This window comes from Podarcis gaigeae (assembly GCF_964106915.1).
Source record: "Podarcis gaigeae genome assembly, chromosome: 15".
In the NCBI taxonomy this organism is placed as follows: Eukaryota; Metazoa; Chordata; class Lepidosauria; order Squamata; family Lacertidae; genus Podarcis; species Podarcis gaigeae.
This window is the reverse complement of record NC_139692.1, coordinates 32,397,398-32,413,380: the sequence shown is the minus strand read 5'-3', so window position 1 is coordinate 32,413,380 and position 15,983 is coordinate 32,397,398. Positions and strand designations below refer to the sequence as shown.

At 45.7% G+C, this 15,983-nt stretch overlaps 1 protein-coding gene across 1 annotated transcript; it reads right to left on the bottom strand.

Moving 5' to 3' along the window:
* Positions 1 to 1,024: 1,024 nt before the first annotated feature.
* LOC310832670 (uroplakin-3b-like) lies at positions 1,025 to 15,675 on the bottom strand. Its single transcript, XM_083714840.1, has 6 exons — positions 13,362 to 15,675; positions 8,648 to 8,797; positions 7,153 to 7,372; positions 3,797 to 3,873; positions 3,407 to 3,536; positions 1,025 to 2,466 (listed from the first exon to the last, which is right to left on the bottom strand). Exons 1-6 carry the CDS (start codon positions 13,417 to 13,419, stop codon positions 2,295 to 2,297), a joined length of 807 nt encoding a protein of 268 aa, XP_083570966.1. The 5' UTR covers positions 13,420 to 15,675; the 3' UTR covers positions 1,025 to 2,294.
* Positions 15,676 to 15,983: the final 308 nt, after the last annotated feature.

Here is a 15,983-nt window from a genome sequence, read left to right as displayed (position 1 = left end):
TGAGTTCTAGTGTTATGAGAGGGAGAATAATTAAGATTTGACAAACTTTTCTCTTATTTCCAGCGGCAGGAAGGAGTCCCATCCGGTGGGGTTGAGGTGGGAATCCCCAAGCACCAGTGTCCAGGTCTGTGTATCCAGGGTGGGGCTCATATGTTAGCGCACTGGGTGACTCAAACCCTTTCACACTTCAGTGGCAGAGAAATATTTTCAATCTCGCCCAGCCCTGCTTTAGGATTTCCACGTTCGGATCTCCAAAGGGCTGCTTCTTTCTTTTTCAAGATTTATTGATGCAACGTCAAGCTGGCACACGCAGAGCTTTTGTACATAGATTCTATTGGCAAAATTAACTCTCATTTTGTGTAAGGTGCGCCTAAAAGTAAATAAAAGAAAAATAAGAACAGGGAAATTCAGGAAATGAAAAGAAGAAAGAACAGTAGATCTGTTTAAGAACATAAGAGCCTGTGGGTTCAGGCCCAGGCCCCTCTAGTGCAGCATCCTGTTCTCACACTTGCCAACCTGATGCCCATTATGGGAAAAGCAGGATCTGAGCATAAGAGACCTCTTCTCTTCTGTGGCTTTCAAAAGCATTCCTGCCTTTTCTCTAAGCTAAAATTTCCCAAATGTTGCAGCCTTTCTTCATTTATTATTACCTTTATTATTTTGGGTCCCCTTTTCTGAACTTTTGCCAACTCTGCAATATCCTTTCTGAGGCGAAGCGACCAGAACAATTTAAGCTTCAGTTCCTTCTCCTGTGGCAATAAAACTGTGATGTAACATACCGGTACATGTCTGATCCCTGCCAAAGGCAACATGTCTTGCGTCCAGCACCAAATTTGAACAGTGCTGGATTCAAGAAAACAGGTGGGCATGGGGGGGGGAGGGGAGTCTGCATTATGTTATTATTGTCATTTATTTATTTTTTTAAAAATGTCCCACATCTTCTACACACATGGTGGGTAAACATACAAAAACCCAGCCTTTCTGGAATTTGATATTCAGAGAAATTAATAACAAAACAACAATGGGCAGTCGAACCAGAATTAGCTTTATTAAATGTATTTCAAGACAACAATCTGGATTTCCATAGTAAAGAATGAATAAGCCATTTATTACAAGTGGCAACATACAACATACTAGAGAGACCTTTCTGGCACAATGATAGACAATCAGTACAAAATAATTCGAGAAACAGCCCTCCTTCAGAGATTAACAAATATACTATGGTTGACACGTGGACAGATGGCTTGAGCCCAGTGTGGTTGAATTTCATGACATATCCTTCATTGGAGGGTTTTAAGTAGAGGTAGGATACCCACGGCCCTTGGGATCCCAGCCAACTCTAGTTTTATGAGTCTATGCCAGTATTCCAGAAAATAAACAATTTCCCCTCACCCCATCAGCATTTGTCTCAATCTGGTTGATCAAAATTGAAATTTAAATGTAAATTATAATCTTCACTTTGAACCCCCTCCCCCATTTATCAATAAACCAACACTTTATATTTTTTTCCATTGGTAGCATAAGAGGAACAATGACTATTACTCATACTTAATCAAAGCACAGCCACGAGGGCTCCCAGTTGGACTTTTATCTATGCGATGCTGAATGTTCCCTGATAATTCTGTTCTGTCCTGTTTCCCATTTGTGTTTGTTTAAACCAAGAACCTTTACATTGATCACTAACACACCATATGTCGCAGATATCGCTGCAAATTTATTGTGTTGTTTTTTTTTGTTATACAAATGACATGAGAAGACTCATTCTCTTTATTCGCATCATTTATTATCCTCAGGACTGTTGTTTACCAAACCCAATAAAAAGTCATTTAAAGAAAAGGAAAGGAAAGGAAAAAGAGGAAACAATCACAGCCAGCTTAGTAATGTGACGTTCGAAAAAGTGAATGGAGGACAGGCTTATATTGCTGAGTGGAAGAATAAAACCTGGAGAAGGAAGGAGGTCAAGGTGGTGGGATTAAGTTGTGAGTGTTGGTGTAACAGGACTACTTTGGGGCAAGTGGGTGGCTGTCTGGTCTGGATGGAATCAGACTGCAAACAGACACGGGAGGGCAGAGCCACACTTAAAGTATGTTCGCAGTGCACATTTCAAGCACACAACTTCCCCCAAAGAATTATGGGAACTGTAGTCTTCCCGTCGCACAGCTACCGTCCCCAGCGAGCCTAGCAAACTACAGTTCCCAGAGTTCTTTGGGGGAAGTCATGTGCTTGAAATGTGCGTTTTAGACGTAGGGTGTGTGTTGATCTGCCCAGAGACCCAACGCGGGGGGCAGGGTGCTCTAGGAAGCAGTGCTGAGGTGGTGGGGGCTTGGCATGTCCATGGCAGGGGGAGGGGGAGGCGCAGGAGGAGCAGGAGGGATGTGGTGTGTATCATAGCGGCTGCCTTGGAAGGGGTCTTGACGCGGGGGCTCCTCTTGGTTTTCCGGTGGGCCTGGGCGGCAAAGCTTGAAGCTGGAGAGAGAGAGAGCACAGAGCATGAATGTCGGAGGAAAGCTGGGAACGAGTGAGGGGGGCAGCATCAGAAACTGCCTTCTTATACCGAGTCAGATCATTGCTCCATTTAGCTCAGTACTGTCTACACAGACTGGCAATGGCTCCCAGGGAATTCAGGCAGGGAGCCCAAACTGGAGGCACTGGGGCTCAAACCTGGGATCTTCTGCCTGCAAAACAGATGCTCTCCCATGGAGATTTGGCCTTAGCCTTGCCACTCAGTGGTGCTTACATCTGACAGCATGCGTTCGTTCATTTTTTAATATATTTTGAAATATCCCACTTAAGAAGAAGAGGAGTTTGGATTTGATATCCCGCTTTATCACTACCCTAAGGAGTCTCAAAGCGGCTCACAATCTCCTTTCCCTTCCTCCCCCACAACAAACACTGTGAGGTGAGTGGGGCTGAGAGACTTCAGAGAAGTGTGACTGGCCCAAGGTCACCCAGCAGCTGCATGTGGAGGAGCGGAGACTCAAACCCGGTTCACCAGATTACGAGACTACCGCTTTTAACCACTACACCACACTGGCTCTCTCAATATAAGCACAGATCTTCCAGCAGTTTACATGCGAAGCAATGCAAGAGCAACTCAGTTCTGCTTGTGAGAAAACGCTGAGCTTTAGCAAAATGTGACACAGCTGCTGTTTGAACTGCTAGCCTGAATCAGGAATCCCATCAAAGGAAAGGGAAAACGTACCTAGCCTGTGGATTGGATGGTTGTCCTCATCCTCCGACTCCCTCTGTCCTAACAAACCTGAAAGTCCCGTTATGAGGGGAGCAGGGAGGGCCTGTTGATCACTTTGGTGTTTTAGCAGAAGGCCTCACTGGAGTAAAACCCGGGACTTGCCCTCTGCCACAATCCCCCTCCAGTACCCCACTAAGCCTGCCGGCAATGTCTTACCATTCATAGCTGACGGTGCTTAGGAAGCCGATGGTGACAACCCCACAAAGGGCAGAGAGAATAGTGGTGATGACGATCATGTCTCCACTGCGACGTCCAGGCCAGGTATCCACTGTCTCCCACGCTTCACCTGAAAGAGATAACAAAAGGAGGCAATTTTCTTATCGGTTCCTCAGCTGCCTGAAATTCTGGGGAGCAGCTGCCAGTCAGTGTAAACAATATTGAGCTAGATGGTCTGACTCAGGTGCCTTTGTAAGGACTCTGCCAGTTACCCTGCCAGCTTGGTCAGTTTCTGGTTGACAGGGTGCCATGTTGCCCTTTGCCTCAGGTGGCAAATCACATTGAGCCAGCCCAGATCTTCTCTGCAAGCCTCTTTCTTTTATAACATACCTCCTTTCAACGGAATTGGAGCGGACCACTTGGTTTCAGCTTTCGGTCCTTTGGAATCCATGATAAGGAATTTCACTCTGAGGAGGAGTTTAAAAAGAGACAGAGGTGGGTGAGTGGAAATATCAGGGATGTCTTACTAAACTTTATTAGAACAAATCACTGGTTGAATCTAGGTCCAGCGTGTGCATCTAGCTTTGGTTTCTCTCTGTCTCTCATTTTCCCAACCCTAAATTTGGCTTTTCAAATTTCCACATCACCCTGCCTCAGGAAAATTCACTTGCATTTCCTCTAATAAACACACGTTCGTATGCAGTCTTGCTTAATATATGCATTCCTTGCAAGATGTATTCCCCCTACTATTTATATTTCCCCTAATATAAAGCATTGGTGTATGTTATTTTTGCTAATATACACATTCTTCTGCATGCTTTACCCCAGTATATGCATTTGTGTACGCATAACTTAACCAGAGAAGTGCAAATTTCAAAGGATGGCTGGGATTTTTTTAGTTTGCATGTTCTTTTGGAAATAATTATGTGGGTTCACCTTTCAATGTAAACTGAACCCAATCTCATGGAACCACCTTCGCCATTGGGGCCTGGTGATGACCCCAAGATCTCCTGCAATGATTTTGCAAAGTTCTTTGCAGATAAAGTCGCTCAGATTCAGAAAGAGGTAGACTCGTCCATGGGAGCAGGGCTAGGGCGGGAGAGTGCTAGAGCCCTCTCTAGTCAAGTTGCGTGGGATCAATTCCAATCCGTTACCTCCGAGGATGTGGACAGGCTGCTTGGACGAGGGAAACTAACCACCTGTCTCCTTGATCCTTGCCCGTCCTGGCTTATAAAAGTGAGCCAGGAAGGGCTGGGCGATGGGCTCCAGGGGGTTGTGAATGCTTCCCTCAGTGAGGGAGCCTTCCCAGGCCCACTGAAAGAGGCAGTTATTAAACTGCTTCTTTAAAAAAAAACCATATTTGGACCCGGCCAATATGGCCAACTATCGCCCACTCTCAAATCTTCCATTCTTGGGAAGGTGTTTGAGCTGGTGGTTGCTGAACAACTCCAAGCACCCTGGAGGATGCGGACCATTTTGATCCCTTCCAGTTGGGATTCAGGCCTCACCATGGGACTGAAACTGCCTTGGTCGCACTGGTTGATGATCTCCGGCGGGCTAGGGACAAAGGTGAAAGCTGTTTCCTAGTCCTGCTGGATCTCTCAGTGGCCTTTGATACCATTGACCATGACATCCTTCTGGATCGTCTAGAGGGGCTGGGAGCTGGGGGCACTGTTATACAGTGGTTCCGCTCCTTCCTCCTGGGCCGTGTCCAGAAAATGGTGTTGGGGGGATGAGTGTTCAGACCCCTGGGCTCTCACTTGTGGGGTGCCTCAGGGTTCTGTCCTCTCCCCCATGCTTTTTAACATCTACATGAATCCTCTAGGAGAGATCATCAGGGGGTTTGGGCTGGGTGTTCATCAGTATGCGGATGATACCCAGCTCTACCTCTCCTTCAAATCAGAACCAGAGAGGGCAGTGAAGGTCCTGTGTGAGTGTCTGGAGGCAGCTGGAGGATGGATGGCAGCTAACAGATTGAGGCTGAATCCTGACAAGACAGAAGCACTGTTATTGGGGGACAGGGGGCGAGCAGGTGTGGAGGACTCCCTGATCCTAAATGGGGTAACTGTGCCCCTGAAGGACCAGGTGTGCAGCCTGGGAGTCATTTTGGACTCACAGCTGTTCATGGAGGCGCAATTCTGGGTCCAGGGTAGCTGTCTACCAGTAGGCAAGCTAAGACCCTCCCTGCCCGCAGACTGTTTCACCAGAGTGGTGCATGCTCTAGTTATCTCCTGTTTGGACTACTGCATCGTGCTGTATGTGGGGCTACCTTTGAAGGTTACCTGGAAACTGCAATTAATCCAGAATGCAGCAGCTAGACTGGTGACTGGGAGCAGCTGCCGAGACCATATAACACTGGTCCTGAAAGACCTACATAGGCTCCCAGTATGTTTCCAAGCACAATTTGAAGTGTTGATGCTGACCTTTAAAGCCCTAAGCGGCCTCAGCCCAGTTTACCTGAAGGAGCATCTCTCCCCCATTCTAATCAGGAAGCTCCAACTTGCTCAATAAATGCCAATCTAAACTTTCTCTGCAAGGGAGACTCTCACCTGATCGCAGGGCGGAGGCCTTTACTGTATCTTCCAGGCCTGTGTTTAAAGTAGGAGACAGAGCCCTGACTGCACCCATAATAAGCTCCTTCGCCTGAGGCCTCGTTCCAGTCCCTCAGAAATGTCAACTCACGTGGAGTGCAATGTGGAATTTCTGGCTGAACAGATCTGCTCTGCCACGGATGTTTGGGCAGAGGGATGGTTCTGAGCCATCAGAAACTCAAGGTGCCTCAGGCTTCAGAGAAGCCAGGACTGACGACACGGTCGCTTCATTTCTAAGAGGGGTGTGTGGCATTTTCAGACATCTCTGGAAGCCATGTTTTAATTTTATTATAATTTAATTACTTTTTAATGATTGTCTTGGAGCTTTCTATATTTTATCAGTCTTGCTTTAATTTGTGTTAGCTGCCTTGAGCCCTGGTTTGAGGAAAAGATGGGATAATAATAATAATAATAATGATGATGATGATGATGATGATGATGATGTTAAGAGTTTGAGGTGTTAGGTTGTATGCCGAGACCCTTCCAATCCCTGGATCCAGCGAGTGTTAGAATTTAAAAAGGCTTCTAATTATTGGAAGAGCCAGGCTAGCCTTCTGGTGGAAGTGATAGCCTGGGTGATGAGCCATTAAGGGGAACAAAGGAAAGGGGCTCTGTGCGAGATGGCCAGTGGGTGAAGCCCCTCCCTCAACTCCAGGTAGTTAGAAAGACAGAGCGAGAGTTGAGAGCAGAGAGATGCAGTGATGTGAGCTAGAGGCAAAGCAGCAAGCTGGGAAGAAAGAGAGAAAGAGAGAAAGAAAGAAAGAAGGAAGGAAGGAAGAAAGAGAGAGAGAGAGAGAGAGAGAGAGAGAGAGAGAGAGATGTGTCTGGTTTCTTTCTGAATCCAGGGCTGCGTCCATACGGGAAGCAAGGCCCCATTGGAGTGTTAATGCTGTGAGCCCCTCCATCATAGGCTTAGGTTGTATATATGTGTCAATAAACCATTATATCCTAAATACACCACGGTCTTCGCTGTGCCACATTTCCAAAATGGAACACGATCCCTGGGGAAGCGCCTGGAACCCCTGGAATCTCGCATCACTCAGAGATTGGGGTGGCAAGCAACAACAATAATAGTTGAATTGGCTAAGGGTCTCTGAGTTTCCCATGCAAATTCAGCTCCTCTGCTCTGCATCAAGTCAGCTGATGAATTGTTACCTGAAAGAGGCAGGAGAAGGCAGCGGCCCATTGCAACTGGTCTGGGTGTCGTCATTCTTGCAAGACGATTCGCCTCCTACCCGGAGGACGGTATTGGGATTACCGGCTTTGCAGTACTGGGCAGGGGTGGACTTCATGGTCATGTAGCCGTGAGAGGTGAACAGAGCTTCGTATGGCGGGATCTCTTGAGGTGTTTTGGGGTTCTTGAATCTGGCTGTGGCTGGTGAAGGAATATTTCTGTAAGGACCAAGACAGCCCCCTCTGCTTGTAGAATACTTCCAGCCTCATATAACCAACATGCTTAACTCTAATTAATGCACTAAGGGGTTAATATCATAGAGTAAGCTATCCTGCCAGGCTTAGCGAGGTCACACCCCATCACCTTGGGAGAAAGGACTACCAAACTCTTCTTAAACCTTTCCCCCATGTGAACCAACCAGTAAGGATGTTTGGGCTGGTTGCTCCAAACCCAGACTGCATGTTTTTAGCAAGCCATCTTTGTGTTTCTATCAGGACCAGATTTAGGTTTGATGAGGCCATAGGCTACTGAAGGTAAGGTAAGATTAAAGGGACTCCTGACCATTAGGTCCAGTTGTGGCCGACTCTGGGGTTGCGGCACTCATCTTGCTTTATTGGCCGAGGGAGCCGGCGTACAGCTTCCGGGTCATGTGGCCAGCATGACTAAGCCGCTTCTGGCAAACCAGAGCAGCACATGGAAACGCCGTTTACCTTCCCGCCAGGTAAAAGCACTTTGATGTGCTTTCGAACTGCTATGTTGGCAGGAGCAGGGACCAAGCAACAGGAGCTCACCCCGTCCTGGGGATTCGAACCACCGACCTTCTGATCGGCAAGTTCTAGGCTCAGTGGTTTAACCCACAGAGCCACCCATGTCCGTCTGTTGAAGCTAATGGGGCCCTTTATATGTCCAGCTGTCCTTTGTCAACAACAAATTGCCGCTGTTTTCTGTGTTGAATATATGCTATGTGGTAATTTATGGACCTAATAGGTATCTAAAGCAATTTGCACATAACAAAATATGTATTTTATCAAAGTAATTGTTGAACTGAAATACAATTAAGAAGAAATATATTAATATTAAAATTGGGGGGGGGCATTCCCTAAGCTGTAGCTTGTTTAGCTTAGACATAAAATTTAGAAACATTTACCATTTTGTAACCTAAATTAAGCTGTCTGTCTTTTCTTGCTGCTTCAAGTTGATTTATTTATTGCTGAAAGCTTGCAGCCCTGCTTTTAAGGTGGTTACATTAACTGCCAGCATGCCATCTCTACTCATCTACAACCCTGGCTTTCTAAAATATCTGAGTGTTGCAGCAACCCAGACTGGGAGAGATGTCAAAAATTAAAACTGGGAAATAGAAAAGTAAAAGTTGCAGGTAGTTTTGAGTTGACAAGGGTTTAAATTGAGAACCCTCCCCCCTCTAACCCCATTGTCCAGATTTTGGTGGGCTCTACAAAAAGCTCACCGCAGACTCACCGTTCGCATACGTGACCACCAACCAGATACTGTCCGAGGCATTGGCAAATCGGTCAAAAATGCAGTGGGGTAGCGTCAGGGCGAAGGTGCTTTGAGTGGTTTTCCCTTCCAGTGGCTTGTTGGAGACAGAGGGGGTGTAGGAGATCGTCTCTGAAAATACACAGGGAGATTCAGTGGGTTCCTACTCCCAGATGCAGAAAACTGTGAGGTACGCAAACATTTGCCATCAGAAGGGCATCAGGAGACACCTGCAGTTGCATCGGGCCAAAGGGGGCCAGGCATCCAGTTCTCATGGCAGCCAGCCAGATGCTCCAGAGGGAGGTGAGGCAGTGTGATCTAGTGGTTAGAGCACTGAGAATTAGGGCCTGGGGAGACCAGGGTTCGAACCCCCACTCGGCCATGAGGAAGCTCGCTGGGTGGCCTTGGGCCAGTTACTGTCTCTCGACCTAATCTACCTTCCAGGGTTGTGTGAGGATAAAACAGAGAGAGGGAGAACCGTGCATTTATTGACTGATTACAGTGGTCCCTTGGGTTAAGAACTTAATTCGTTCCAGAGGTCCGTTCTTAACCTGAAACTGTTCTTAACCTGAGGTACCGCTTTAGCTAATGGGGCCTCCCACTGCCGCCGCATGATTTCTGTTCTCATCCTGAAGCAAAGTTCTTAACCCGAGGTACTATTTCTGGGTTAGCGGAGTCTGTAACCTGAAGCGTCTGTAACCCGAGGTACCACTGTACATTTATACAGCACTTCCTCCGCCAAGGAGCTCAAGGTGGTGTACATGGTTCCCCCATTTTGTCCTCACAGAAACCCTGTGAAGTAGATTAGGCTGAGGAATGTTGACTGGCAGTGCTTTTTTCCCTGCCTTAAAAAAATGTTTACAGTTACTCTCATTTTGACTCAAAGAAAACCACAATTTTATGGTTCAAATCGGGGAAAATAAATACAGTAAATGGACAAAAGTACAAAAACATTTTGTGAATCTGTGTATCCCCAGGAAAAAAAAAATCACTGGTGACTGGGCCAAGTTCACCCAGTGAGCTTCCTCATTGCTGAGTGGGGATTCGAACCCTGGTCTCCCGGGGCTGATCCAACATTCCCACTGTTACACCACACGGGCTTTCCTTGCTGCCCTGAGCTCCTTGCAGGAAAGGTGGGAGGCAGATGGAATAAATAAATAAGTAAATAATCCCCCAATCAGGAACATAGTGGAGAGAAGACAATGTCATCACAACTAGTAGCCATTGTTAGCTTTATCCACCACGACTGTGTCTAAGCCCACCTTTAAAGTTTAAACAAACTACTAACTTCCCCCAAATAATTATGGGATCTGTTGTTTCTTAAAGGTGATGATAGTTGTTAGGAGACACCCCCCCCCCAGTTCCCCTCCCACAGCTACAATTCCCAGAGTTCCCTGCGAAGCAGGATTGTTAAAACACTCTGAGAATCATGGTTCTCTGAGGAATTTAGGGTCTCCTGACATCTCTCAGCACCCTCAACAAACCACGGATCCCATAGTGGTATTGTAGTGCTTTGAACATATGGTGGGAATGGGGCGTCTATTCATTACTCCCTGCAATTTTTAGAGTGTATAAATTTACACAAGACAAGCTCCTCTTTTTTCTGGACAGATCAGCCAGGCACCCCCCCCCCCCAACTGGCCATGCAATCTAGTGTTTCTCCAGGTGAGGGCAGCAAGTCTGCTGTCAGGCTCAACAGCTCTGGATACCTCTGAGATGAAAGAGACCCCAGCATAAGTGCCAACTGTACCCCTCAGAATGGGAGCCCCCCATGATGCGATCCTTCCTTTCTCAGTGATCTTAGAAGATGGATTTTCAAGAAAACCTGGACCACATTCGCACCATACAATACTACTTTAAACAGTCATGGCTTCCCCCAAAGAATCCTGGGAGCTGTAGTTTGTTAAGGGCACTGAGAGTTGTTAGGAGGCAAATATATGGGAAATGATGTATAGATGGTATTTGACGCCGACTAAATTAGCAAAAATGTATAGAACATCTGATAATTTATGTTGGAAATGTAAAGAAAAAGAAGGTAACTTTCACCATATGTGGTGGACTTGCCCTAAGGTTTTGAAAGCATACTGGGACACGATCTATAATGAACTTAAGAAAGTGTGTAAGAACATATTCCATAAGAAACCAGAAGCTTTCTTGTTAGGTATTTTAGGAGAAGAGATCCCTAAGAAAGACCATACTATATTCTTATACGCAACAACAGTGCCAAGGATTCTTTCAGCCCAGAAGTGGAAACAGCAAGAAACCCTGACAGTCGAAGAATGGCAGAACAAGATGATCGAATATACAGAGATGGCAAGACTATACGGGAAAATTCGAGACCAGTGAGACCAACAGTTTGAAAAAGACTGGAGTAAATTTATTATTTATTTGAAAGAACGTTGTAAACGTTTAACAACACTAACAGGACTGGCTTAAAGTTTTGTCAGTTAAAATTAGAAACTTATTTACAATGATAAGGAATCTTAAAGTAAAAGGAAAGGTAGATGTGGGGAATGAGAAATGCGGATGAAATTATAATTGGAAGTTAGAAAGTCAGTTGGCTGGGATGGGGCGAAGTGGTTGACTCAAGAGAGTCAGAACACAGCGGATGCTTGGGTTGCGAACGTGATCCGTGTGGGAGGCACATTCGCAACCCGCAGTGCCATGTCTGCGCACATGCAGGTTACGATTCGGCACTTCTGCGCATGCGCAAAGCATGATTTAGCGCTTCTCCACATGCACGATCGCCGAAACCGGAAGTAACCCGTTCCAGTACTTCTGGGTTTCTGCGGGTCCGTAACCCAAAAAAAGGCGACCTGAAGTGTCTGTAACCTGAGGTATGACTGTATAGGTAGCGTAAAGATATGTAAAATAACACAGTGGTTTTTGAAAATGAAAATACCAATAAAAATTATAATTTTTTTAAAAAGTTGTTAGGAGGCCCCTATTCCCCCGTCAAAGAGCTAAAATTCCCAGAGTTCCCTCTTACCTGTTAAGCCACTCTGGGAATTGTAGCTCTGCCAGGGGAAAGAGGTGGAGTGTTCGTTAAACAGCCAGGGTGGTGTATTGGGTAGAGTCTCAGACTAGGATCTGGGAGACAAGGGTTCAAATCCGCCCCCCGCCCCCCAGACGGCCATGACGCTCACTTGGCAACCTGGGGGAACGGGGCAGTCACTGCCTCTCAGCCCAATCTACCTCACAGGGTTGTTGCGGGGATTAACTGGGGAGAGGGAGACCCACGTACGCCACCTTGAGCTCCTCGGAGAGGCAAGGTGGGATAGAGATGAAGATAATAAACTCTCAGCATTCTTCACAAACTACAGCTCCCAGAATTCTCTGGGGGAAAGCCGTTACTATATAAAATGGTATGACAGTAGTTTAAATGTATGGTCTGGTTTCATTCCCAAGTCCTCCTGGTTAACTGGGCAAAGGGTGGGTGGTTTGCTGCCTGAGGCAAAGCAGCAAACAGCGATCCTGCCCTCCCCAATAGAGATGGGCAAATCTATCAAGTTCTACTTCTCGTTTTTCTATTCTTCAAGCCTCCACATCAGATTTAAAAAGAAAACAACTTGTCATGAAAATTTGGTAGCATTGAAGTTTGAATTTCTCCAAATCTACATGTTTTTATGCAATTTGGCTTTTCTTTTTCTTTTTACAAAATAATATATGGGATAGAATACATGTTTTAACTATCTTTCCTTCACGGATCTATGCAGATTTTATGCATATTTTACCACAGTACTTGCATTTTTGTAGCATTTATTCAGTTTGAGAATGACACTACAAAATTTGGAGAAGCGTGAATTCTGAAGGATGGATGCGTTTTGGTTCAACCATTGTTTCAGGAAGAGCAAATTTATCTTTAAAGTGGAACTGAATCAAATTTATTCCTTCCATTCCACCTACCCTGGTCATCTACACTCAAGGCACATCAAACTTCCGACATTCAACTTTGTTACAAATTCTAGTGTTACGAGGGAGAAAAACTTTCTTCTGTCCGCTTTCTCTGTCTAATTTTATAAACTTCTATCATGCTGCCTCTTACTCAGCTTTTCCTCTAAACTAAAAAAAAATCCCAAGCACTGCTCCACACACATATGCCACATTTTAAAGCACATTCTTTTCCCCAAAGAATCATGGGAACTGTAGTTTTCCCCTCACAGAGCTACAACCCCCAGCACTTTACAACTCTACAGTTCCATACCCTCCAACACTTCTCCGATTAAAATAGGGATGCCTCATTCCGCAATAAAAATTAAAATAATATTTTTATTATTATTTATAGCCCACCCGTCTGAATGGGTTGCCCCGGCCACTCTGGGCAGCTACCAACACGTATAAAAATGCAATAAAACCTTAAACATTAATAAATAAAAAAATCTTCCTTCTACAGGGCTGCCTTCAGACATCTTCTAAAGGATGGAGTTATGCGACCCCCTTGGCTCGGGAGTCGCATAACTCCATACCCTCCAACACTTCTCTGATGAAAATAGGGACATCCTAAGGAAAATTCTGGGATCAAATCATAAAATGGGACGGCTTCTGTAAATCCAGGACTGTCCCTGGAAAATAGGGACACTTGGAGGGTCTGTCGTTCCCAGGTTTCTTTGAAGGAACTACCCCAAAATCCTGGAGATGGGTCAGAATATATATAAAATTATCTTTAAAATTCACAGTGTTACCAAACAATAGTCACCTATGCCAGCGACGGTCCCTCCAGCTGCCAGCAGCAGAAGCAGAAGGAAGGAGGCCATCTTCACACAGCCCGGATCTTCTCCAGATGTTTCTCCTCAGTAAAACAGGAGATGGTCAGGGCCACAGAAACCGCTTCTCTCGCTGTCCTGGGTGCAAATGAAGAGAGGACCACTGAGGCGAAATATCTTCCTCCTCTTCCTCCTCCTCCTCAACTGGCTGGCTCTTTTTCTTTTTTTGTTTTGCCTTCAGGGGCTGCCCTAGGCCCTTCCCCACTTTCCACATTCCTCCCAGCCTGTGTAAGGAGGATCTTGACCCTGATAGCGAGCAGGTTTGTCTTGTTTTTATTCTGCCCCACCGAAAAAACATACACACAACAGCCAGCAAGAGGAACATGGGAAGAGCTTGCCGGATGAGACCAGCAGCCTCTTTGGTCCAGGTGTGATGGATCAAGATGCTTCATAACCAAATCTACCTATTGTCGTTCCTGAATTTTATTTTATACCTTCCATCAAAAAATTAATACGCAGGGAGGTCCCCTGAACACTCCTATCCAGGTATTAGCCAGTCCTGGCTGCCCTTTGTTTGGCAAGACAGTTTTTTATTTATTAATAATGCCCAGTGTTATTTTTTTCCAGAAAAAGAGAACTCACCATGAACGCTTCCCTGGTTTTTTTTTTTTTTTTTAAAGCCATCCCAGTTTCTGATTTGATCCCAAAATGTCCCACTTTTCCTTAGGACTATTTTCATTGGAGAAATGTTGGAGGGTATGGAATAGGACCAGTGCCAGATTTACATATAAGCTAAACAAGCTATAGCATAGGGCCCCACTCTCTTGGAGGGACCCAAAAAATTAAAGGTAAACAACAACTGGATGAACATTTCCAAAATATAAGATAAAAAGTAAAATAAAACCTACATACAGCAGCAGTGTTTTGTGTTGTGTAGGCTCCTATTTGCTATGTGCAAATAGCTTTAGATACCTATTAGGTCCATAAATTACCATATAGCATATATTCAACCCAAAAAACAGCAGCAATTTGTTATTGACAAAGGACAGCTGGACATATAAAGGGCCCCATTACCTTCAGTAGCTGAGGGCCTCATCAAATTCTGTTATTTGTACTGCCCAACAATTCATTAGACTACAGGTCCATACCCTCCAACATTTTTCTGATTAAAATAGGGATGCCCTATCCCATAATTGTAGGAGTACCGGTAATAGTAGTAGTGGTAGTAAATACTATTATTTTATTATTTGTACCCCACCCATCTGACTGGGTTGCCCCAGTCACTCTGGGTGACTTCCAACACATATAAAAACATAATAAAACATTAAAAATAAACTTCCCTATAAATGGTCCATAAATGCTTTTAAGTTAAGAAATAAGCAATATTTGAGGACGAATGTTTGTAGGTCCATCAACCAGGCCAGCGGAACACAGGAAAAGAACAATGTGGCAGGTGGGAGACAGGAAAGGCAGAAACACTTGAAAAATGCCGCCAAACCTGTCTGGATTGGGGAGTGGGCACACATATGTGCAAAAGTCCCAGCTTTGCTACCTGTCACACAGGTTACGGACAAGGCTAGGGGGTAATGCTGCCAAACCAGTTCCACAAGGCTGGGTTGTACTGGGCAGTCCATTAATGTGGGCAGGCAGGTCTGAGCCGCCCCAAAGAGACTTGAGATTAAATGATGAGTAAACTCCCGAGAGCACAGGGCACTCATTCGAAGAGGAGGGTGCCTGATGTCTCTCTGGGTGATCCACTGCTTTGGCATTTCCTCCTTGCAGCCAAGCTTCTGCAGGGAGGGGGCAGAACGATAATGTCTCTGTGCCTTGGAAGCAAAGACGCCCTGGGACTGCTTCTGCTCAGAGGAGGTAGCTTGCTCTGTCTCTGCACGCAAGTGTTCTGTCCTTCTTCCAATGAGCTCTTTTTGGGTTGGGTGAACCACAAAAAAATAAAGACAAAATCCAGATATTCCCAAGGCTCACAGTCTACAACACTATAGGATGCTTGTTCTCGAACCTTTTCCTCTCTTTAAATTGGAGTTTTCACCCCTTGCCAAAGTGAGAAGGATGACCTCACCAAGTGGCTGTGTTTGAATAAAGTGGTACCTCGGGTTAAGAACTTAATTCGTTCTGGAGGTCCGTTCTTAACCTGAAACTGTTCTTAACCTGAGGTACCACTTTAGCTAATGGGGCCTCCCGCTGCTGCTGTGCTGCCGCTGCACCATTTCTGTTCTTATCCTGAAGTGGCGCTGTGGGTTAAACCACAGAGCCTGGGACTTGCCGATCAGAAGGTCAGTGGTTCGAATCCCCAGGACAGGGTGAGCTCCTGTTGCTCGGTCCCTACTCCTGCCAACATAGCAGTTCGAAAGCACATCAAAGTGCTTTTACCTGGCGGGAAGGTAAACGGCGTTTCCATGTGCTGCTCTGGTTCGCCAGAAGCGGCTTAGTCATGCTGGCCACATGACCCGGAAGCTGTACGCCGGCTCCCACGGCCAATAAAGCGAGATGAGCGCCGCAACCTGAGAGTCGGCCATGACTGGACCTAATGGTCAGGGGTCCCTTTACCTTTATTATTTCTGGGTTAGCAAAGTCTGTAACCTGAAGCATCTATAACC